Source organism: Dromaius novaehollandiae, chromosome 18 (genome assembly GCF_036370855.1).
Source record: "Dromaius novaehollandiae isolate bDroNov1 chromosome 18, bDroNov1.hap1, whole genome shotgun sequence".
Lineage (NCBI taxonomy): Eukaryota > Metazoa > Chordata > Aves > Casuariiformes > Dromaiidae > Dromaius > Dromaius novaehollandiae.
Window position 1 is genome coordinate 13,926,690 of NC_088115.1, and position 23,479 is coordinate 13,950,168.

Here is a 23,479-nt window from a genome sequence, read left to right on the forward strand (position 1 = left end):
TTGGACCCATTCATCTCTCTCAACCTGAGATCCTGTATTTGGTCATTAAATTCAGCACATTTTTAGGGTGGAGGCAGTTTTGCAGCCACCATTCATTCTGTCTTTTATAGTTACCACTCCTGACGGGCTGCGCCTGGGAAAATCCTCAAAATCTCGGCATGCAGAAGATTGGTGCGCTCTGGGTCCTTGACTTTAATTTCCAGTAGGTAACCTTTGCCGAACTTGTTCTTCAGGTACTGAATGGAGCCAATGCACCTGCAGAGGGAGGAAGCACAGTGAACGGACAGAGATGTCAGCGTGGGGGTGCAATGAATCCTTTGGTACCCAACCACCTGGTCATTCCCAAAGGACACTGTACCGCTCCTCTCACCATTGCAACTAAGGGAAATATTTCATGAAGTCCACAGTAATGGACTCAAGCCAGGGAGGCCAGAGGAGCACCCCTGCTGCTCCACGGATCACAGAGGGGCAGAGACATGCTTCTAGCCTGGCCGCGAAGGGTGAGCAGCCACACATGCTGCCCCGCACTGCAGCCCACCGTAGCTGCCCGGACACCATGATGGCCACCCGGTCGCACACTGCCTCCGCCTCCTCCATGTAGTGTGTTGTCAAAATTGCTCCTTGCTCCTTGTTTTTCAGTGCAGCACGAATCATTTTCCTGAAGATACAGAGGGGAAAAAAAAAAAAAGCCAACACTTCCTAAGTATATCAAATGCTTCTTATTATACCTTTGCTGCTCGAAACACCTCTTCTCCTATAATAAGTATAAAAAGATATAACAACTTTAGACTGATGTGCACATGACAGCACTTTGAAGAAAATGACAAATTTTTAATCTTGACTCAAGCCCTTCCATAGCTTCTTCTGAAACCCACGTATAACTGTTGAGAAACTACATTGTCTACTGGGTTGAATTCACAACAGGGTTTTTCCTTCCCTTCGCACAGACTTTAAGCTAGGGAGGATCAGGAAAGCGGAGTTTCCAGCAAAACTGTTGGCAACAGGCTAACAGCGCTAACCACGGAGTGGGTAAACTTCTTTCTACCTGTCTCTGGGCGCCTGCTCTTGGCTTCCAGCCCCTTTACCCCGCAGCACAGTGCCCGAGGCACGACTCACCAGACGCGTTGCTGCCCGTTGGGGTCCATGCCGGTCGACACCTCGTCCAGAAGCAGGACCGTGGGGTTACCCAGCATGCACACCGCAAAGCACAGCTACAACAGGGAAAGATTTTTGAGCCAAATCTTCCACGATGCCTGGCACTGTGTGTGCAAGCACCTCTGGGCAGCATTTAACTCACTTTATCTACGAGAACCAGGGTTCTGATTTATAGGAAACGTGAACCTGGAAAACACTAGCTTACATCACCTTCAAATTGTGTTTCCTCTGTTTCCTGACACAGGAGCGGTGCCAGTTTGATGCCAAACTGCGCAGATCGACCTTGTCATCCACATCTCCATAAACCGAGGTAACTCTACATTTCACAACAGCTGTAATTTAAAGAAATTAAAACACACCTTTCTGGTTATCCCAACAGATAATTTTCTGGTTGATTTTTTTAAATACTCCTGAAGCTCCAGAGCATTCACTATTCTGTGGGGAAAGGGAAGAAAAGAAAAAAATATGAACATTTTTGTTATTCTCAGTTCCACTGCCTCATCTGAAAACAGTAAGAAAAAGGGACTTTCTTCCCCCTGCCTCTTTGCTCCTGCTTATTTTCATTAAACCTTTGAATTTATTAGAACATAAGTGAATATTTGAAGCAAAGTGTACTGAATAGGTGACAACCTCTTTTCTAAAAATAATCATTAGCATTAATAGCATTATAAAGCCGTTCTACCTTGCTTGTGTTAGTTGAGCGGGCAGTACTTGAACACCCTTCTTGTTGTGCCAAACTATAAAGTCAGAGGTTTTAGAAATCCTTCTCACAGATAAAATACTTAAAAGGATGAGAGGTAAATATATCCCCACTAAATGCGCATAGGTGAATGGGAGATTTTCCCGACCCACTCACTCAATCAAGGTATTTAGCACTGAAATATTTTTGCAGAATAAATTCCTGAGTTTCTTTCAAATGTTGTTTCTGGCCCCCAGTGAAATCTGATGTTCTGGTTCCCTCCCCATGCCCTCGGACTGGGGAAATAAAGCGTCCACTGAGAGCTGGAACCATCTTCCCTCCGTACCGGTTGACAGCAGCAGCCGTATCCTCCTTCCTCACCCCCTTCACGGCAGCGTAGGCCTCCAGGTGGTCTTGGACCGTGAGGTTTGGCCAGAGCGGGTCCTCCTGAGGGCAGTACCCCAGGAAATCCGGCGCGTGGTCCCGAAGGTGGAAGCTTGCTCCGTCTCTCCTCAGCATCAGCACCTGCACAACCAGGCTGTTTGCTTTGCTCTCATATAGCCTTTCCCACATACAAGCGTAAGGTTCAAAGGAAGACTATGGGCTTCTGCACAATTTAGGAACGGAAACCCAAAGGGCAAGAGATTGATTTTACAGCCCTCTTTCACAGAAATACAAGCAAGGTAAATTAGGGGAGATGGATCTCTTCCAAAATTTACTCAGGGTAAAACAGCCTCCAAAGATGCCTATTTCTCTCCACTGACTGTAGATGTTAGGCTTTGATTTAGAATTTAGTTCAATTTCTAGCTGTCTAACGTTAGTTAAGATTTAAACAGGTATATAGAAGAGTTACAAGCCCATCACCTCCATTCAGGAAATGTGCAGATGCGTCGCTGGTTTATCTCTACCTTTTGGCTAAAGACCATGATGTGTGGAATGAGTTTATGCTGCTTCTAGTTGTTCTATTCTATTACTGGTTGTCAAAGTCAGAAGTAACTCACAATAATTTACATTAATAATTTTAACAACACAATGCATTCGACTAAAATCTCAATCCCTACTATTGCTTGGACTGAAAATTATTGCTTAGCTTAGGTACAAACTGCACTCGCACCTCTATTGCGAGTCTGTCCCTTCCCTCCAGCCTACAGGTGCCTCCTACCTGCCCAGCAGTCAGTGGTGTCTCTCCAGCAATCATTTTGATAGCTGTGCTTTTACCAGCTCCATTGGGCCCCAGAAGTCCTAATACCTCTCCTGAAATCAATATGCACCATTTCTTAGTAAGACTTACCATTCAACAAATATCAGGAGCAATCACCATAAGAAAAGAGCATACTGGTACCAAAGATTTTGTAAAAATCAACAGCAATGTAAGGACCGTGCTGACAGTCCCTAAATTACTTCTCAACTCTCTACAACTGGTCCAGCATTATGAATCTTAGCACTGATCCAGGTCACTCAAAAGCCACTACTGAAGTGACTTGTGTAGAGGAGGGTTACATAATTTTAGATAACGTAGAGTCAAAGGTAACAAATATGAGGTATTCCCACTGTGCGCTAACGCATCAACCACATACCAGACATGCCTTAACTTTGAAGCAAGTAGATTTGACCTTTATGTCCTTGTTCAATAACTGAGTATCTCCAGAGAATTAACTGAATAGATATGATCGGGGTCTTTAAAATAGTTGTAGTAGAACAGTACCAGTTCTCACCTTTTTTAACACAGAAGGAGACATTTTTGGTTGCCATTTTCTTCTTCTTCTTAAAAACAGAACCAGCTTTCTTTATTTTATATTCCTTGCACAGATTGCTGACAACAACAACTGATTTCTGAAAGTGAGGAGGAAGAAAAAAGAATAGTGTAATATAGTGGATACCATTAAGACTTCAGTAATATTTTTCCCTTACGAAAGGAAAAATCCTTCTTCCAAAGATCTTTGGATTCATTTTCTAGTTCTCTGAGAATACGATGTGCAGTAGGACACTTAATTGCCCGTGGTCATCTTAAAAACTTTCTTCTCTAGTCTGATGGGATCCGCTCAGTCTACTCGGGGGGTTGATTTTCCTGGTGAGACTAATACAGCCAGAGCACTGACTTCCTTATTGATAAATTAATATATTTTTGCCAGCAGGCTTCTTATGAATATAAAATAAAGAGAGAAGGATAACACTTAGTTTTACCTCTTCCTGACTTGGAGATGCTATGGCATTTCTCACTGCTGTTCTTTCAGCTTTAACATCTTCATCTTCTTCTTCTAGCTCCTCCGGGTTCTGGTGGCTGGTCTCTCTTCTTGGGAAAATCCTGCGAATCCAACAGGTCGTCTATCTTAGCATTTTATTCTTTACTTTAGCTCTCCACCAATACATTTTGGATAGATCAGGATTGAACATCCCTCTGGTTCAGTGTTTCTTGTGTTTTCTATTATTTATTGTAGGGCTTTCTGTATTGTACAAAGAAGCAGGTTGGTATGTCCACACAATGCAGGCAACACCAAGTGGAGATACTAACGAGCTTGAAAGCCATTTAGTATTATCATAACACTGTAGTACTTAAGGGGCTATTTTAGTTATTAAAAAAAATCATCAGTATTAAAAAAATAGGGACAAAGGCAACAATTTTTGATTAAAATGTTTTCTTCAAGGAAAAGCAGTGTAGTTGGAATTTATATCTCACATGTGCCTATGGTGCATGTGCATTTATACAAACCTAAATATTGGGTCCTTTCTGAGAACTGCTCTTCCATATTTTATCTCCAAATATCGAAGTAGAAAAATGAAACCCACAGAATGGATGTAAGGCTGAAAAAAAGAGGTTGCCACATTAACAGCCTTGCCTTCCGCCCTACTACGGCTGAAGCTGAAAAGATGGTGGCAATGTTATAGCATGTGGGGAAAAACACATATGTGAAAATAAAGTCCATTAACATCTAGAGTCAAGGTAAATCCTGAAGGCTGTGAACTTTGTTAACACTTATTAATATTGCAGAAAATATCACTGGAAAAGAGAGAAACATAATTCATAAAATAACAGGACTGCATTAAGGTGTGATCTGGGCTTATTTTGCTTTCCCTTCCCCACTTCAAAACAACAAAATTATTTTTGCACAGGTGGGTAATCTGTCATCCTGATCCACCAAGATCCTCCTTCCATGTAAAATGAACTCAGTTTTCTTGCCTCCCTTCCTCACAAGTGAAGATGTGGCAGCAGTTAGTGCTCTCTGAACGGACAAGCTGCGATTTGGGTCTGAGCCCACCCTGAAGCTGTCAGGAGATGCTCCATCCCAGCGCAGCCGCTGATCCAACGTGAAACTTCTGTCGTGTTAAGCGCGGGGGAATTGTACACGTGTTTACATTCAGCGTCTTTTAGGAAATGAACATTCCTAAATAAAGGTAATCTTAAATGTTTTCTTACTGCAAAGACAGCTATTAGTACATCATTGCTTGAAGTCACATCAATTATTTCAGTCTCTTCTGTAAAAATCTATAAGAATAAAAAAATACACAGTGAAGATCTGTGATTCTGTAGTATAATGCTGGCTAACATTGGAACAGTTAAGTAGAAACAGCAAATACTTCAGAAATACATAAAAACTTCTGATTTACTCAAAATGTCCAAAAAACAGATGAACAGATTCAAGATGTCACAGTGCTAAATACAAGCATCAGCCTCTCCTTTTTAGGAATACTGGTCTATCACAGGAAAACATCTGTTCTCCTCTCCTTTGGGGTCCCAGTGGAGAAGAGGTGGAGGAAAACAAGAAACGAAAGGAGAGTCTCCTATTTGGACTCACCCTCTTAAGTCATTTATAGCACAGAAAGATATGGTCTTGTGTGTAGCTGGAAGATTTTGCTAAATTAACAGCTACCTTTCCAGCATCACCCCTCAGCTGACATGGAGTAAAACATCTTGTGAGTATTCTTAATTCTTGCTCGGTTTCTATGCAAAGTCAGAGATATAAGCTCAAATTTTCTCTTATGATTGTTCAAGCCAAGATATTTGACTTTGTATGGAGAGAATTAAGAGTGCTTACCAAATCTATAGTCATGGCTCAACTGCAAGAGAAGTAGCCCGTAGCGACAGTGAACAGCTGGAGAAGTTATATCTGTTCTGAAATGGTCATCTAATGACACACTCTGGTGACTCGGAAAGTTCCACCAGTAAGAGAAAACTAATGACCCTTCCTAGACACAGTTTGCAATTACCATCAGATTTTGCCCTCAGAAATACGTGCTTTTGTTTTCTGTACAGATGCATCCCGCAGCTCGGCACCATAGCTTACCTGCTGGCAGTTGATCACAAAGCCCAGCAGCGAGTACGTCGGAAACAAGAGAGACATGATGTAGAGGGAAATTTTAGGATCTGATGAGTAATCCATGACTCTGCTGATAATAAACAAAACCAAACCTACCTAAAAATGAAACAAGAAGGCAACTTAGCTGACAGGAAGGGTTACACCTCTTCACCGGCGCTAAGAATTACATGCATCAATATTTTTAGGTCCCTGTTGAATTTCTGACAATGGGCAACGAACACAGAGACAAGAAACGCTGAGGGTTCAGGAGCTCCTCAGCCATCTCTGCCTGAGTGAAGGCTGCTGCTTTGGGTCTGCCAGGAAAACTCCTCCCCAGACACAGGCCTGCTTTGGGCAGGAGAACGAGGTAGGTGATCCCTTCCTCTTCTTTCCCAGTCCTGGTTTATGCCAAATATTCCACCTTCTTTGATATCAGGCTTAGGCTTTCTGTTTTTAACCCAATGACTGGCATCTCAAAGCTTATGTCATGCAGACATGAGGTATTGAACAGAGCGATAAATAACCTTACTGACTTCCAACCCTTCACCAGCTCAGTATGAGTCCAAGTGTTTCCTCTGTTCATGGCAGGTTAATCAGAAGAGGGGCAACGATGTGGATCGCTCCATGGCTCTCCCTGGGACTGGCTGCCTTGTTCCTGCTTCCACAACTAATCACCCTCCCGTGCAAGGTGGACTCCTGAAATAGGCACTTACATCCTGCTTACAACCTGGTTGAAGCTGGTTAAATAGTTGACCAAAACAACAGAAATTCCCCATTGGTTTGGTTTTGAAACTTCACCATGAGCAAAACACTGGGCAGGAAAGAAAGAACTGCAGCATTTGTAATGAGTGATCTAAACTGTGAAATGACTTCTCATTTCCAGAGAGGGAGAGCAAAAGGCTGGGGGAAAGCAGAGGAACTGACACTGAACAGAAAAAGGTGAGGCTAGTTTGATATAGGATTGTCTGCTATAAAATACATGTCCTTATCTATGTCCTGGATGTACGTTTGGTGTTTTAACTTCTAATTTATCCCTAAGAGCTCAGAATATATTTTTGTAAACCCTACCGTACATTATCTAGCCATATACTTACCACTATCAGGATAAAAGACCAAAAATCACAGTTCCACCCTTTGCGAAACAGGAAGGAGATCAAATAGATGAAGAGAACAACAGACATTCCATAGCCCAAAATAGCCATAACCTGTAGAGAAAGAGCTTTCGTTAGAGAAAACGGAGTGGTGTAAAGAACCAGAAACCAGAATTGTTTTGGTTTAAATATACATACATTAAGATCAGAGCATTCAGAAATTACCACAATTACTCCCGAGTATAAAGGACTATAGCCCGTTCACTCCATAGTGAATCAGTGACCGACAGAATTATATTTACCAGCAAAAAGAGGCTGCCGACGCTCCCAGAAATCTTGTTACTCATTGCGAACTGAAGCCCAAACATCGAGAAGAGAAAGAGCCAGCTCAGAGGGATGTCCACCAGTGCCTGGCCGCACCAGTACGCCGAGGGCAAGAGCCCCGAAACCCGCAGCTGGGAGCGAGCTCCTGTCTAGGGACGCACACAGAAAAGGGCAGCTTATTGCAGGCCTCCGGCTGGCCGGTTACACCCTTGGGAACAACTCCATGAAATATAAACCGGGGTTGTTTTTTCCTGTCACCACTGTAGTATTATTCATCTACTGGCTGTGTTTCTCCGCTTGTGATAGAGCGCAGTGACAGCACCATGTCCTTGTCCCCAAACAAGATGCCTTGCTGTCCAGGCAGCCTGGCCCTGGGGCACTAATGCCTCCCCCCAGGACCAGCTCACCCATCCACCTCTCCTCCAACCCCGAGGCAGCCTCACACCAGGAAACTAGGAAGTTTCCAGGAAACTTGGGAGCCTCTATCCAGGAAACACCGGGACATGGAGAGCGTTCATGGTCTGCATGCCCACCATGCACGCTGCATAGGCAAGGAAAACTAAACAAACAAAAAAATCCCTACAAAAGCAAGAAAACACAGATAAAAGACTGCCACGATGACACCTATGTTTGGGAAGCTCTCGGACACTGCTTTGTCTTTCTATTTATCTGTAACACTCTTACATATACTTGCATTGTTTATTGTTCTAACCATGCCCTCGGGTTTGTTTTCTCTGGAGTGACCTGTCTGCTTTTATCTTACTGGGGTTAAATTCCTATCCTTTTAGTAATTTGTTAATCTCTGCTGAATGCAAAGCTGCTTATGTCCATCTCAAAATAGCTCAAACAGCATGTCACATTCAAATGGCCTAGTGACAATACAGTTGTAATCCCTTCTTCCCACCCAAGATCTGCTCCATTTCAAGGATTACCTTGTAATCCTGCAAGTAGCCCATTGCAAAGTGAGGAGGAAAACCAGGGAATAAAACCAGCATATAAATGAGGTAAAAAGAAACAAAATAATCCCAGAATTGTGCATCTACCTGAAAACAGAAGAATAAACCATTTGTAGAAAACAGTCACATCATAACAGATAGATACCACGGTTAATCTTACTGCGTTTTCATGATTTAAAATATGGTACTAACACAAAATGGGATTTGATGCCAAATATTGGGGGGAGAGAGGTTTTCCCCTTAAAAGACTAAACACAGCCCTACAAGGGGCTTGCCACTTGTGAGGAGAGATGGGTGGTGTAGGTGCCACTCCCATCCCAGACTGTGATAAACTACACCTATGGATCAGTGGGCCACAGCCTGATGAACACGGCGTAGGGAATAAAGGACCTCCTCCTCAGCCCTGGAGAAACCTCGCAGCCTCCCTCGCTGCTTGGCAGCCCTCAAGACCCACAAGGAAAAAATTAGCATCCCCCAGATGTTCTTGCTCGCTTCCCTCTCCCCTCCAGAGAGGCTGCTGCTAGTCCCAGGGACTGCCCAAAATCAGATGTGATGCTGGTGCCGGGAGATTTCCGTCGGGAAAGGAGAAGGCCCATGAAAGCGGTAAAGAACTGTCAAGACAGAAGGTTATGGGGAATTATCTCATTTTACAACTAAAGGTTAGTCTACACAGCCTTTTATTGATGGACTTGAACTCGCAACTGTCTGTGCTGGATTGGTCACCTCCTATCAAAGATGCTATTATGCAGCTTCTGATCCAGAGCTGGTTTGCATCCAGCTATCTGAGAGCAGAGGCAGAAGCTGTGTAGTTGTGCAGGGGCACGTGTTAAATTTATCCTTAGGATCACTCCTGAAATCAACAGTGCTTGTTCCATAGCCAACGCTGATGAAGGTAGATCAATGTGTATAAGCAACCTCATGTGGCTTCCTATTATTGAAACCTTAAGTAATTTTAAGAACAGTTGTTTGACACATTCTGGCTATCAGACACTGACACTTACAGAGAAAAATGGATGATTCCAAATCCGAATACGGGCAGTGGAATTGAAAGTTCTCAGCAGAGCATTGCTGATGATGTTCACGAGCACTGGAAAACAGTTGATGGCCTCCATGTGGCATAATACAGTAAACCTGTAGTTCTTCAAAGAGCAAGAAAACAAGATGAAAACTCAAAAGTTTTTTTTCTACTGCAGAGCAGCAGTAGAAATGAATATGCCAGGAGAATCCAGAGTTGAATTAATTTTGCCTATACCTCGGCCGCTTTAAAAAAAAAAAAAAAAAAAAAAATTACCAGGTACTAAAAAGTCTGTGTAACTATTACAAAAATAGTAAGGTTTGAGGTGGAGGACTGGAGAGATGAGGCCTCCTCTAGCATGTAGTCTACTGGTTAAAACACTTTCAAATCTCTGTACCCATGTCTTATTCAATAGGACCATCACACAGGTTCAACAGAACTGATTGCAGCATCTTGCTTAATCATTAAATTATTGGGAAGAAATGGGAGGAGGAGAAGAAAAATCCTTACCTGGCCTTCTTGAGACACTGTTATAGCCCCATTGTGTTTTAGCTCCTCTGTGATATTTTCCCCATCTTTTACTTCCACTGTCAGATCTTGACTTTCCAGAGCGTGGATAAAGTCTTCAATGCCTGATCCTAGTGTGAAAGCCAGAAGTGGAGGAGTCACAATATTGAACTATTAAATATTGAATGAGACTGCCTTTTTCCTTTTTTGGATCCCTGATGACCAAACAAAAACAGAGAAAATCTAATGACTATGGAAGTCAGACAGCATTTACGAGGTAGGTCATTGCACTTTCTGTGTAATGAATGGATTCTGGTCTCAATAACTGAAATTTTGCACTGTCTTTTTTTTTGGTCGTCTTCTTGACCTACTGCAAAATGTCATTTCCTTTCTGATGAAGCAACAGTATCATACTCTAGCAAAATAACATAGAATAACATACATACATAGGAATATCAAATGTAAAACACTGGAAGTAGACCATTCATTTGACCCAGCATTAGTGGGCCTTTATTGGTGCTGGCTTTCCGGATCCCACAGATCAGAAAAACAGAAATTGTTTGTATAGAGGTCTGGATTTGGGGCATGGAATTAACTGGGGAACATCTTGGACCCCCTTTAATCCTATTTGTTAGGATATCCTTTTTCAAGTCAGGATCTCATCAGCTGCTAAAGCAAATGGAGGCTCCAGTCACAACCCCTTTAACAATTTCTGTGCTCTTCTCTCATTGAAACTTTCATCACCTCTTGTATTCTCTTCCTCCTATAACCATCTGCCCTTTCACTTATTTTTCTTGCAACAGTAAAAAAACCCAAAAATAGAAAATTATGCTGATCAGCCTATTTGTTCCACACACCTGTTTTATTGAGGATGAGCAAGGTGGTAGCCTCCAAGTGAGCCTTCTTGCCAAGCGGAAGAAAATAGTTTGCAGATGACAGCTCCCAGGCACTGACACTCTGCCATGCAGCAACCAGGGCCATTTGCAAAACCACAGGAAGCAGAAAAACCACACAGAGCAGCAAACTACAGCGAGAAGGAGATGAATAATCCTTTTGAAAACAGACATTGTGCAGACTGCATTCGCGTATTGTAAATAATATACTATGTTTAGCTTATCCAATACCTTTGCTGTTAAAAATATTTTAGCAATTTTATTTTCAGAAATTCTAAAACCTTAATCATTCACAAGAGCCCTCAAAATTCAGCAGGAAGAGGGCCTCGGATCTAAGCAAGTCATATTTTTAGAGCCATGAAATCCCTTCAGACTTGCCTAAGAAACAAGTTTTTCATAAGTTAGCATTTCCCCCATTTCTTGTGCCCTGCCGGGAAATGGTGGCACACCAAACTGAAGACCAGTGAGGCCAAATGAATTCAAACACTGACAAAATGAGAGAAGTTTAAAAAAAAATTATAGAGGAAGTTTGCAAGTAATATTTTTTTCCTCCTCTTTTTATACCCAAGTTTATTTTAAAATCCCCTCTCCCACCCAAAATAAAACTATTCCTAAATGGTTCTTTTCTTCAGAAAGAAAATGGGGTTTCCCTTGCACATATCACTCTGTATAGGAAAAAAAAATGCACAAAATAAACCAGGTATCAAAATTGTTAAAAATCAAGTCATGGCTGAAAAATCAATGATGGGAGAGATGTTTGTGTCTGAGGGAGATTTTATACTGGTGTCACTGGAAAGGAAGAAATTTTCCTGTCCTCTGAGTGTAGCAGATCACCGAGATCATTCACAGCTATGACCTGATTTCAATTACTCCAAATGCTCATTGAAATGGGGGTGTGAAATCTGCCCCCCCTGCAGCAACTGTGCTCTTCACAGCATGCTCTGAGACTTCAGATCTGCAGAAGAGAAGCGCTTTGGTACTTACATTGACCCAAGGTTTTTCAATGAACTCTTCAGCTTCAAGAGATGAACCCGTGCCATGGCAAAGACCTGCTGCCTCCAGAGAGCCATGTCGCTCACAGTCGCCTCTACAATATCCGAGAGCAGCAGGGAATCCTGCTCCAGCTCATCTGGGGACCTTGTTCCTGCCTCGCTCCACTCCTCACCAAAGACATGGTCATCTACAGAGAGTTTTCAATATGCACAGTTATGTTTGAGATCAGGTTTACATCGCAATGTGTGAAAAAATAAGAATGCCTTAAATAGTGAACTATTTGTGGCATGGCAAATATTCCTGTAAAGTAGCCTCTCTCTTTATCCGAGAAGTGTTTATTTTGGAGCCGTGATCGTACCTTCTTGATCAACTGCGGTTTCTCCCTCCAGTTTCAGGAAGACATCCTCTAGGCTTGTCATGTTAACTCCGTAATTGATAATTCCCTGGTCAGAGGAACCGTCGAGACCACTGAACAGATCTGCAAGACAGAAATAACGTAAGTGCCTTCGAGGTACTCAAACACAAGCACAGGTCTCTGGAGCAGACTGTGGTGCATCTGAAGTCGGTCTGACTGAAGCATCTCCCAGTCGTAGGGAAAACAATAAAGCAACGAACCGGCAGAATGCGAAGGGTTAGGAGGGAACAGGAAACTGCCATATCCATCATTTTTTGAAGATTTTTTCCAACAACAGAGTTTCAGACTGTGTGTCCTCTCATGCAACGGGGCTAAGGGACTTCCAGCGTGGGTACAGCAGTGCATCACCAGTTACGGTGAGTGAGGGTCTTCCCACGTGCAGCAGCAAGCACAGAGAGGTACGGGCTGCACGGGAAAGGCTGCGTACATATTCTGGCTCTTTGCTGAGCTAAAAGAAATAAAACCAACCTTCAGATAACAACCATACACTAAGCTCTGAAGCTACTGAGTTTCCTCACCAAGGTTCACCATTACAAACAGAAGACAAGTGTTGTATATTTTGATATTAAATGTTTGGAAGTTAAAATTGTGGGAGGGGCCAGGGGGGAATAAAATGCAACAATTGTAAAAAGTCCTTATTTGACTCCCCGAGAACTTCTCCCTTTCCATTTCTCTCTCCCTACCTTTCTGATTATCTTTTTTTCATGGCAATTCTCAGTAATCTTAGTATACGCTACCTGGGAATTTATTCACATTTTCCAATGGCAGTTTATATCTCAGCTCATACTGACTGTGTCCTGAGAACACGGCCTCTGGGATGTACCGTTTAACCAGAGCTGTCACGTTCTCTAAGTCACAAGACTCGCTGACATGGATCCTGTTCAATTTAAAAAAGTAGATGGTTAATTTTGAACAAAAACACTGTATTTGCTAGGATCTATTAAATCAAAAGATCAGCATACTTCATTCATCCCTTACTCTACAGTAAAATAATGCTACCGGTTGTTAGAGCTTATGTAGATACCTTAAATGATAGCCGATGCCCCATTTTTTTTTCAAGAAGAGAGAAGAACCAACACACTTCAGCCTCCCATGCGAGATAAAAGCCTTGCGATCTAAAGAAACAAAAAGCCAAGAAGTTTATCCTGTAGAGCAGGGGTTCAAAACACGCTTGCAACTGAGCCTCATTTGAGAAGATCAATGTGTTCTGCGCTTTTCTGGGGCCGGTTCCCTTCCCCCAGCCCAGCACCACAGCCTTTCTGGCTTCTGCCACCCGTGCAGTGGACGGTGCAGTAAATACACAGACATCGGGCCATCCTCAAACTCAGTTCCAGCTCGAGCACTCGTCTGCCAGAGCTCAGACATGTGAGCTGAGAGTCCTACCAGGGATACGCCCAGGAAAACAGCAAGTGTCCTAGAGAGGTTGTTTGGTTATTTCACGCAACATGAATAGAGGAGAACAGATCTGCAATGAACTTGGTATAATGCTGTGGCGGACAGATGAGTGAACTTTTGCCTTAAACATTTCTTGGTACATAAGGCGCAAGCAAACCAAAACCCCGAACAAGCCTTCTGTTCCCGGCGGAAACAGGACCGAGCTGCTGCGACCCCTGAAATGGTCTCCCTGCGACCATGCGGGACACACCGAGCCTGCGCTGAACCGGACCACGATCGGACAGAGACTTTGGGACCTGGACTGCAAATTACTGCCGCTTAACACAACTTTTATAAAACTTGCTTAGCCGCGCTCCCTAGCTCAGTGAGAAAGGGCCCCAGAGCTGGTGCAGACTGGAAAGATAAGGGAGTTACAAGCAGTCTGCATTCCTGTGCGTCACGCTCCGGGAGGGAGGATGTCAAGGCTTTGAAATAAGGCCTGCTTGGGCGCCAGGACCCTGGGAAACAAAGCCTCCCCTCACTGCTGAGACAGTGTTAATTAGGGGGGGTCTGGACTATCTCCCCCTCATCAGGACCTTGGAAGATAACACCTACTGTCCCTGCTGGGGCAGTGCTAATTGCTGGAACAACGCCTGTTTGTCAGGGCCCTGAGAAAGAAGGGCAGAACCCAAGGAATCAACACATTTGTCAGCAGAAACCGCAACAGTAAAGATAAGGGAGAAAAGCAGCCCGCCTGGGAACAACGATGAGACCCAACAGGGAGCAGGAGACCCCAGACCCCAAAAATTACTATTGGTCTGAACTACCGCGTGAGGGGTGGGAAACTTAATTTGAAAAAGCTATAATTGCCCAGGGATTTCTTTGTTCAGGGTCCCTCTTCGGAGGCACCCAACTCGAGCTGTAACTACTGCACGCGTGTCATTCTGAACTTTTCAGCGGGAACCTAGGGTCGGACCCTGCTCGAGTTGTAATTACCGCACGCGCATCGCTAAAATTTACACCCAGGGTGAAGAGGACCAACGGGACGCCGCTGGATCCACGGGTGGTGATCTCTCTTTCTCTCTCCCCCTTTTCTCTCTCTCCTCCCCTTTGCCTTTCCTCACCTTTTCTCCCCACTGTGTGGAAAATAAATTTAAAAGGTTGTACGATATTTGACCTGTTTTAGCGTCTTAATCTCGTCCTTGGGATCGTAACGAAACCCTCACGATATTGGATCGGGACAAATGGGTATCGCCAGGGAAGCAGGACAAATGCCCTGCATTGCTAAGGAGAGCTTTTATTCCCCTAGCAAGGCTAAGTCTTGCTGTCCTTGTTGACCTGGAGTTTCTGTTAAGGGCAAAGATAGCAACTACCTAGTGCTGTCAGTGCCAGCGGAAACGTTGTCATGCATTTAACAGGACCAGGATTTCATCCCGGGTAGCTTGGCCTGGGCAAGGACTTCGTGCTCAAGGCTAACTCTGAAGAGAAGCTCCCGGGCGAGCCCGTGCTTACCTGCGAGGATATCGGCCTCATCCATGAACTGGGTGCTGAACAGAATCACTCGCCCGCTTCTGTGCTCCTTGAGGAGGCTCCACACCTGATGCCTGGAAAGGGGATCCAGCCCAGCTGTCGGCTCATCCAGCAACAAAACCTACAAAAGGAAGAAATTCCCATTTGAAATCAGATGTTCCTTCTTGCCAGGAGTTACTGCATGTCTTGTGGTTTTTGGTATTCTCCTGAAAACCTCAGGTCCTGGAGTCAAGAAAGGCCATCTTTTACAGAAAAGCAACCATTCTGGGACCTGTACAGTGATGAGGGAAGTATCTGTATTAAAACTAGACCAGCAGAATGAGGTTTGTGAATTTACTATCTTTGAGATATAATCACAAGAACTTTAAAAGGTACTGAAATCACGGGTGAGCTTGTAGTTAAACACCTGCATAGCATTTCAGTTAGGTTGGACCCAGCCTATTCATATTACACAGCTGCGTCTGCCACTTTACCTGGGGATTTCCAAGCAAGGCTATTCCAATGGATAGCTTTCGTTTCTGTCCGCCACTCAGTTTCTCAGCTTGTGTGTCTTGAATGCTGCTGATATCCAGCAATTCCAGAATATTTTGCACCTAGAGAAGTACAAGAAAGTCCATTTCAAGCACCAGTATTCCTTTGGTCCTTTTCTAGCCATGAAGGAGATCTGCTTGTGTCTGAAGGTGTGCATTCTGGCTAAAGCTGGACACTTGCTTTTATTTTTGGAGGAAACTGTCAGCTAGACCTTTTGTATTTCCCAAAGCAAAACAAGCCTTCACTGAAACGTGGGATTTGCCTAGTCTAACATTTTCACCAGAGCGCTGTGCAACGATGCTTTTCAGGGGAACACGCACACTCACCTCCCGCTTTACCTCTTTGGACTTGATGCCCTTGATTCCAGCAAAAGTCTGTAAATTTTCTTTCACTGTTAAAACTTCAAACTGGACATTGAATTGTGGGCAAATGCCAACCATCTCTCTGATTTCTTCCCTGTCTCCCATTTCAGACAGCCTGGAGTTGTATATGGTTGCAGAACCTGTTTGCAGGAATAAACACAACGAGGTGGAATGAACTTCTCTTGATCCACAGTTTTTAAATCCAGCCCACCCCTCCACCACTTCCCCTCTACATCCTACCTTCAGAAGGTAAGGTAAGTCCGCTGAGCACATTTAACAGCGTCGTCTTTCCAGCCCCACTGTGACCAAGTAAGGCAGTGATCTGGCCCTCATAAATATTTAAAAATAAACCTAGAATAAAAACATTAGGTTTGGGGAAAAACGAGCTTTTATTTGCTTCTGCTCACTGTCACAGGCATCAGCAAGACAAGTCAAGAAACATAAAAACTAAGTAGAAATGATCCATCAGAAGTGCATTAAGCAAACTGAGGGGTAAATTTTACAAATTAGAGCTAAATTCATGAGAAGTTGCTCTGTATTTAGCAGAGAAGACAGAAATAAAACAACTAACAAAAAAACCCTTCTTCCTCTCTATACTCTCAATAAAAATGGAAAGTCAGTCACTAAAAACTGAACAAAATAACAACCAATTGCATCAACTAATATTTTAGATAAATTTTCAAGCAGTACAATTATTGCTGTTTTACTTTGAAATATTTGCACAACTCTCTTTCTTCTTCTTTAACAGCAATCAATATCACAGCTTTCATACCTCTTAAGGCTTCTGTTTTCTTGTCTTTCTGTTTATAAACTTTTTTAATATTGTTGAGTCTAAAAGGAAGGTAGGAAGAATATTACTTCAGGATTCCCATTAACACATTTCCCTGGTACCCCTTTATACATCCTTACGGATCTTAATTCCCAGTACCTTACGTCTTTCGTGTCATTCCTGTCATTTTAAATAGACATAGAGATTCAGCAGGGTTTTGCACAAACACAAGTGTGTAACACAAATGGGAATATCAATATGTGGCATGCAATAACAGAGCATCAAGCCTCTCCTGGACAAGGTTGAGCCCATTGCAACAGATGGCCCTTTCGCTGCCCTCCGGCTTCTCCCTGTTGTCACTAAAGAACCTTTAACAAAGTCCACAGCAAAAAAATAATAAGCGAATGGTTTGTCTGAATTTCACCACTTGTGACTGGGCTGAATTACCTGCTTATCTCATCTACATTTTAACTCTAACTTTTCTCCATGAAATGCTTTGCAGAAACGTCATTAATATGAAAACTGCCAGGATAAAGTAAAACAGAACTGGTGGCACAAGCAGGGGCGGTGTTAGTGGGAGCCTTGGACCTGAGCTACCGAACTCAAACGGCGCGAATAGGAACTCCTCCTCTCTCAACCTGATGGCCTCCTTCCCCGTGAATTCGGGGGGCACCGGCTCTACATCATCGCCAAGTAGCTCCTCAGGGCTCGCTTCAGCCTGGGGCCTCTCGCTGGTGGAGCCTCTCCTGCCCTTCGCCCAGTACGAGGGCTTCAGGCAGAAGAACGGCGGATCGGGGATGCCGTATTTGCCTAGTAGGAAAGCAGAGAAAATGACCTGTGATCAGTCGAAAGCACAATCAAAGCATCGTTCTGGATCAGACAGTTAGGAGGGTCTGAAAAATACTTGGCTGCCTCAAAATTATTACTTTGTGTTGCTGGGGAGTTTTCATTAGTGTGCATGGGATCCGGGCCAAGAAGGGCAGGTTCAGCGCTATTTCTGATGAGTTCTGTCTTTCATTTGATGAATTAAAATATTGTCCAGTACATTATAACACTATTTTCTCACAAATAATTCTACAACAACATAAAAAGAAAAAAACACCACTAAATACTTCACTGCCTTTGATTTGGGAATTACCAATCTAGGCCAGAAGTAGGAAAGTCACTCAGCAATATAATACATTTTTTAGAAACCAAAGCCTATAGCAGTTGACACAAACAGTGGCGCATCCTCTCATTTCCCTGAAGAGCTATTACACACAATTGACATAAATCAAAAGTATACAAGAAAAAAGTATAGTTGTAAGTATACATCATACTTACCAGGCAGAACTTTGTCAAAGTAGATAGCTAGCAGCAGATACAAGACAGAGTCGAAGATCAGCATAATGTAAGTTGAAAATAAAAAGTATGATTCCTCCATAAGGTTAGAAAAATGGAAACCTATTCCATAATTTTCTAAAAGGAAAACCTGAAATAAAGGACAAAGTAGAAGAGTTTTCAGGCTGGAAAACCATGAGCTTATCATCAAACTATGGATGCAATCAACTTGTTAACCCAGAAATCTTTTGGAAATGCAGCACTGACCCTTTTTTTTTTAAATTTCTAGTGAGAAAGAGAAACAGATTTACTCCAGTCAGAGATCCTATGTTTCCATTCAGAATTTTCAAAAATAATCCAGAAACAGAAGAAAAGATCAGAGTTTTATAGAAATATGATATTGGATATAAGAAATATGATTTTGGCACACTTACAGAATTGTGACAGTGAGTGTCATCTAATACAAAAATGGTACAATTTTACACAATGATTGAATAAACCTTATGGCAAATTTGTAGTAAACTCAGTCTATTTTCTGGTGGTGCATAATTCTCCTCTCTGACAGGAAACCAAAAGATTAAATAACTGGTTCTCCCTGGAGCCAGAAAGCAGCATTTGGAGCCATCAAGATGTGACTGGCGGAAGACTGAGAAACGGAGCAAAATTACCCCAAGCGGGGATGGAGGAGGGAGAGCCACGGCAGAAAATATGAACCACGTCTGCACAGAGCTGCTGTTGCCAGGAGGAGATTTGCTGCAGCAGGGGCAGAAAAAGGGAATGACGGAGCAGCAAAGAGCCGGCGTCCCCGAGTCAGCTCTGGTCTGGCCCAGGGATCACCCCAGCAGATAACGGTGCTGTTGAGCCGTGGCCATGGGCTCTCTCCCATTCACATTATTCGGTGAGGACCATGACTCTGTAACGGGCCATGACCTCCTTGGCGTTTGTCGACTACTTAACTTAGGGATGTGACGGAGAGATTGGAGCCCCTCTTTGCTGCCCAGCTGCAGGTCAGCTCACACTGAGATCTCTAAGCAGCACATGGATACAAATGCAAACTACCTGCTGAAGATCTTTTGAAATGAGGGCTATAACTTGTCTTTCTCTACCACTGAAGCACAGTAAGATCTTTTATTGCCGTTATCTGTGATAAAACACACTCTGCCTTCACCCCAAGAGGACCCAGCTATGGAGAAAGTTCAATTAGGGAGGTAACGCACCATACCTTTGCGATTCCAGCATTAAATACAAAAGGACAAAAGAGACCGAGAAACCACTTCACAGGTTCGGGAATATTTTCTATCAGCACTGCAAGGCTTAAACATCCAAAGACAAAGGTGAAGAGGAACCCAATGGACCCAACGAGCTTTGGACTCCTTAAGAGGGAGCAGAGCAGGAAAACAAAGTGGACCTGTAAGAAACAGGAGATTGTCGTTGGTAAGATGCATTTCCAGTGCTACCATCCCCAACCCGAGACACGGAACGTGGCAGGCATGTGCCGAGGGCGCACGGCAGAGGGACCGTGCTGAAGGGGCTGTTCTGCTTCTGCAGCACCTCTAAGGCGTATCGGCACATGCACACAGGGCCACTCCAACAACTGGAGGAAAATAAATATCCTTAACTAGCAGCATTTCTACTTGCCAGGCAAACAGATCTCTGGTGAGCCGAGTCTATGTAGTAAAATACACCAGAATAGTTCTCAGTGGGAAGATCTGAGGTTTCGTCTGTAGCCAGTCTGCTGCCCCTCAGATCCTCAGGCTGCAATTCAAATCACTGCCAACTATGAGATACAACTGAGTCAGAGAAGCCACTTACCTATTTTATTGGCACGACCAGGAAAATATAGTTCTGAGTGACTGCAAGTGGCTCTGGAGTAATGTTTAGGCTAATCAAAATATTAATAAATTATGTGCTGAGAAAATTTGGCTTTAAAATCCCAACTTACACTTGCTAGGCCATACAGGAAAAACAGCAGTACAATTGCAGGGAAGCTGCTAAGGTAGAAAGTGTCCTGCACAGCGATGGCTGTCAGAAGGCAGGACATGACCAACACATAGACAGCATAGAGCAAACTCCAGGAGAGCCTGAAGATGGAAAGATAGTATTATAATTTTCTTTAATTAAAAATTGTTGTTCGAGCTTCGTCTGCATGGGAGAACCATTTAAAATTATAATATTAAGTATTTCCCAGGGTGAACTCATTCACATTCTACAGCACGACCGAATTCAGGTGAAAATGTCCAAAGAGAAAGAATACCCCCCGCTCAACCCTTATGGTTTGTCCTTAGTACTGGAGTGAAATTACAAACTCATCCAACTTGTGAACTCCTTGTGCAAGCACCCAAGGGTACACTGATTTTTGGTAAATAGGTACTTTAGTTGTATTACTTAGTTTTACTACTGAGGAACTTACCAAAATGCAATATCTTGTAATCCCATCATCTTCATCAGCACTTTGAGCTGCTTCTTTTCTCTTACAATATTCATTGATAAAAAATGCATGAATGAAGAGAAACACATCACTATAGTAATCATGAAATAACTGTACTCCAATGAAATTGAGGAGATGACGCTCCGGGATCTCATACGGACACCAGCAATTGATTTCATTTCTTCCCAGACAGAATGATTTACCACCCCCTGAAGGAATTCAAGGTAGAAATTTCTCATATAGCGAGGTGTAGTTATATAACGAACCTTCTAATTCACCAGCCCCAGAATTATTTTTAATGCAGGTCTATATAAAGCACAAACAAGCACAGCAATAAGCCCCGTGGGAAGGGCTCGTCTGACTCGCTCAGCTGCCTGCGCCTCGGCTAGACTCCCTTGTAGTCTGCTGAGAGAAATAAATCCTTCATCTCATCCCGAGGTAAATATCCAACTGCACAAATGACTCACGCTGCCCAAGATCCTGTTTCTCCCCGTGGGTAAGAAAACAGTCTAGATGGCTGCACAGCTAGACGGAATGACCCCTACCCAGACACATTTTTGAGGTACAACTTGGAAAGAAAGGGCAAGAAATGACAGACAGGCCTCCTCTAAAAGAAATTCATCCAGCAGACAGTCATACCACCCCAGCTGGATAAGGGCCCAGGCTCCAGCAGGAACTGCCTTTTTCTTGGAATCTGGAATATTCTCTAAATCAAATAGTGATATTGCATTTGGTTCACAGCCTTTAAGAGCAATTTTAAAGGGAAACAACAGTAAACAAACGCAACAGTCAACAAAACACAGATCTTCAAAGCAAAATTGAAAGCATGTCATTTTTTGCAGGGAACCTCGAGGTGGAGGAACTTCCAGTTCCGTGCGAGTTCCTGCTGCCTCTGCCAAAAATACTCTAAAAGCCTCTCAGGCATCTGAACAATTTCAGGTATTTGTTCTTCTGCAGAATTTTCTGATACGCCTATCCCTTGCTATTGTCACAGAGCAATTTGTCTTTTCTTGACCAAGTATAAAATAAAGAGAAACGCACTTCAGTCCATAAATTTTATTTACCTCTATAATAGCAGCATTGATACTGGACTGCAGGGACAGGAAACCTCTGTACCAGTACCTTGGGCTGTGACAGTATTGTGCTGAGAAATTATAACAGGTATCTGCAAGGATGAAAGGTTGAAGTATATGCATTACTCCAACAAAGCTATACCTGTCCATGCCAGACAATCATATGCCCATAGATATATATTTTAATTTACCTATGTATCCAAAGTTCTCATTTGGAATAGTCACATTCCCAGCAGGAAACCTGAGGTGATAGGAGAAGTTGTCTTTAAATACAACCCCTATAATTTTGTTATTTGAAATCCATGCTTCCTCCAGGGCTCTCTCATTTTCCATTGCCTCTAATTTTATACCTGTGGTTTGTAAGAAAAAACATTGCAATGAGTTTCTGCAGGTCTGAAAATGTGAGCATGGGAATTGGGTATCTATTCTGCTTTTGACAGCTTTGCAATTCCCTATCTACAGTTCTTCTCACTGGATGAGGTACCTTCACAGTAGATAATTTACACTTAACCAGTTGAGAAGTAGGATTCCTCAAAACAATGAGCCAAAGTGTCTTAATAGTATTATTCAATATAGTGAATATCTTGCAAGGCAGAGATGCTTCTCTCAGAAGCAGAAGCTGAGCTTACTAGTCATTTAAATATTACTAAATACTAGGAGAAATATTTGTGAAAATGGGAGATTTGGGATGAATTTTCTCTGTTGATTGAAGATGCTTAAAATCCACAAAAACACAACACAGGTACAATAGATTAAATAATGACAAATCTAAATATTTAAAAGACAAAATATACCTATCATTACAGAGTCCAAGGCCACCTTATTCATTATCAGCCTGGTGGTCACTGTTACGGGTGTATAAGCAACAGTAACCCCAGTAGCATCATAGACAGGATCACTGAGTTGTCCCAGATAAGCGTAAGGCACTTCTGGATGGTAGCTTCTCATCGTGAACAAACCTACTATGAATATCAGGGGCAGAAAGAGCAGAGACAGGGTCCACTCCTAGGTAAGGGGGAAAATGAAGAAGGAAACTTAATAATTTAACAGTATAAGAGAGCACATTCTCTGTGGAATTAAGACATAAACAAGGGGCACAGGGTTGCCCTGGCCTCTTAGAGGTGGATTAACTAAGGTCTTTGCACTGTACACGTCACTTCAGTGAATTATCCTGCCCAAAGGGCCCATCAGTGCTTTCATACATTACATAAATACAATTTCTTATAACAGCAAAGTCTCACAAAGTCTTCATTAGCAGCTGGGTTTTTAACTTTGCAGAAAGAAACTGGGGTTTAGAGAAAGGCAGGGATTGGATGCTCCTCCGTGTTTAGCTTTTCGCTGTTTTCTTTTCAATTTTTTAACTTACCTGAAAGCTCTGCATTTTCATCCTCCATTTGATAAGCACATTCTTCCACAAGAGAATTTTTGTTTGCTGGAATATGCTCACGTTTCTCTGAAGTCTTTTCATCTCTGAACCTATAATTTTTTTAATTACTTTCAAATACAACAAAAGAAAGAACAGCAGTGACTGTTTTATTTGCAAAACCCTTGCATTTATGCCAGTGCATAGAATTTTTTTTAACCATTTAATTGCAAGAGAGAAAACTGAAACAACTTAGACTGCACCGCATGGATCAATGCCCCAGCCCCGTGCATCGAGCACAAGGCCAGCCCCACATCACAGCTTTCGGCAGCAAGGGACCACTGTACCTGGAAAGGCTTGCGCTGTCCTCAGCACACTCTTAATCCTTGCACTTCAGCATTAAGGC

The 23,479-nt window shown here is 42.9% G+C and overlaps 1 protein-coding gene and 1 long non-coding RNA gene across 13 annotated transcripts in view; one reads left to right on the forward strand and one right to left on the reverse strand.

Moving 5' to 3' along the window:
* The window catches only part of LOC112982511 (uncharacterized), a 79,955-nt gene extending 63,585 nt beyond the window's left edge, over positions 1-16,370 (forward strand). Inside the window, exons 7-13 of the long non-coding RNA XR_010392188.1 lie at positions 234-1,465; positions 4,946-5,227; positions 6,087-6,496; positions 6,718-6,817; positions 7,013-7,068; positions 10,110-10,299; positions 16,231-16,370. This is a non-coding gene — a long non-coding RNA (uncharacterized LOC112982511). The remainder of the gene's footprint in view (positions 1-233; positions 1,466-4,945; positions 5,228-6,086; positions 6,497-6,717; positions 6,818-7,012; positions 7,069-10,109; positions 10,300-16,230) is intronic.
* The window catches only part of LOC112982508 (ATP-binding cassette sub-family A member 10-like), a 30,151-nt gene that overhangs the window by 1,662 nt on the left and 5,010 nt on the right, over positions 1-23,479 (reverse strand). For 5 of the 12 annotated variants that reach the window (XM_064522786.1, XM_064522784.1, XM_064522785.1 and 2 more), the window contains 35 exons: positions 23,077-23,204; positions 22,505-22,715; positions 21,902-22,060; positions 21,702-21,802; positions 20,620-20,846; positions 20,152-20,290; positions 19,432-19,617; positions 18,213-18,360; positions 17,528-17,699; positions 16,893-16,951; positions 16,361-16,471; positions 16,085-16,260; positions 15,701-15,820; positions 15,210-15,348; positions 13,348-13,438; positions 13,061-13,200; positions 12,267-12,386; positions 11,900-12,095; positions 10,880-11,046; positions 10,026-10,153; positions 9,502-9,639; positions 8,477-8,587; positions 7,523-7,693; positions 7,224-7,334; positions 6,118-6,246; positions 5,250-5,318; positions 4,545-4,636; positions 4,019-4,139; positions 3,550-3,667; positions 2,997-3,088; positions 2,181-2,359; positions 1,515-1,590; positions 1,117-1,211; positions 539-658; positions 115-255 (listed from right to left, as the gene is read on the reverse strand). In XM_064522786.1, coding sequence (XP_064378856.1) covers positions 115-255; positions 539-658; positions 1,117-1,211; positions 1,515-1,590; positions 2,181-2,359; positions 2,997-3,088; positions 3,550-3,667; positions 4,019-4,139; positions 4,545-4,636; positions 5,250-5,318; positions 6,118-6,246; positions 7,224-7,334; positions 7,523-7,693; positions 8,477-8,587; positions 9,502-9,639; positions 10,026-10,153; positions 10,880-11,046; positions 11,900-12,095; positions 12,267-12,386; positions 13,061-13,200; positions 13,348-13,438; positions 15,210-15,348; positions 15,701-15,820; positions 16,085-16,260; positions 16,361-16,471; positions 16,893-16,951; positions 17,528-17,699; positions 18,213-18,360; positions 19,432-19,617; positions 20,152-20,290; positions 20,620-20,846; positions 21,702-21,802; positions 21,902-22,060; positions 22,505-22,715; positions 23,077-23,178 — 4,655 coding nt within the window. In that variant the 5' untranslated portion in view covers positions 23,179-23,204. Of the gene's footprint in view, positions 1-114; positions 256-538; positions 659-1,116; positions 1,212-1,514; positions 1,591-2,180; positions 2,360-2,996; positions 3,089-3,549; positions 3,668-4,018; positions 4,140-4,544; positions 4,637-5,249; positions 5,319-6,117; positions 6,247-7,223; positions 7,335-7,522; positions 7,694-8,476; positions 8,588-9,501; positions 9,640-10,025; positions 10,154-10,879; positions 11,047-11,899; positions 12,096-12,266; positions 12,387-13,060; positions 13,201-13,347; positions 13,439-15,209; positions 15,349-15,700; positions 15,821-16,084; positions 16,261-16,360; positions 16,472-16,892; positions 16,952-17,527; positions 17,700-18,212; positions 18,361-19,431; positions 19,618-20,151; positions 20,291-20,619; positions 20,847-21,701; positions 21,803-21,901; positions 22,061-22,504; positions 22,716-23,076; positions 23,205-23,479 lie in introns of those variants that run through there. The other 7 variants (XM_026098975.2, XM_064522787.1, XM_064522790.1 and 4 more) reach the window with 5 other exon arrangements.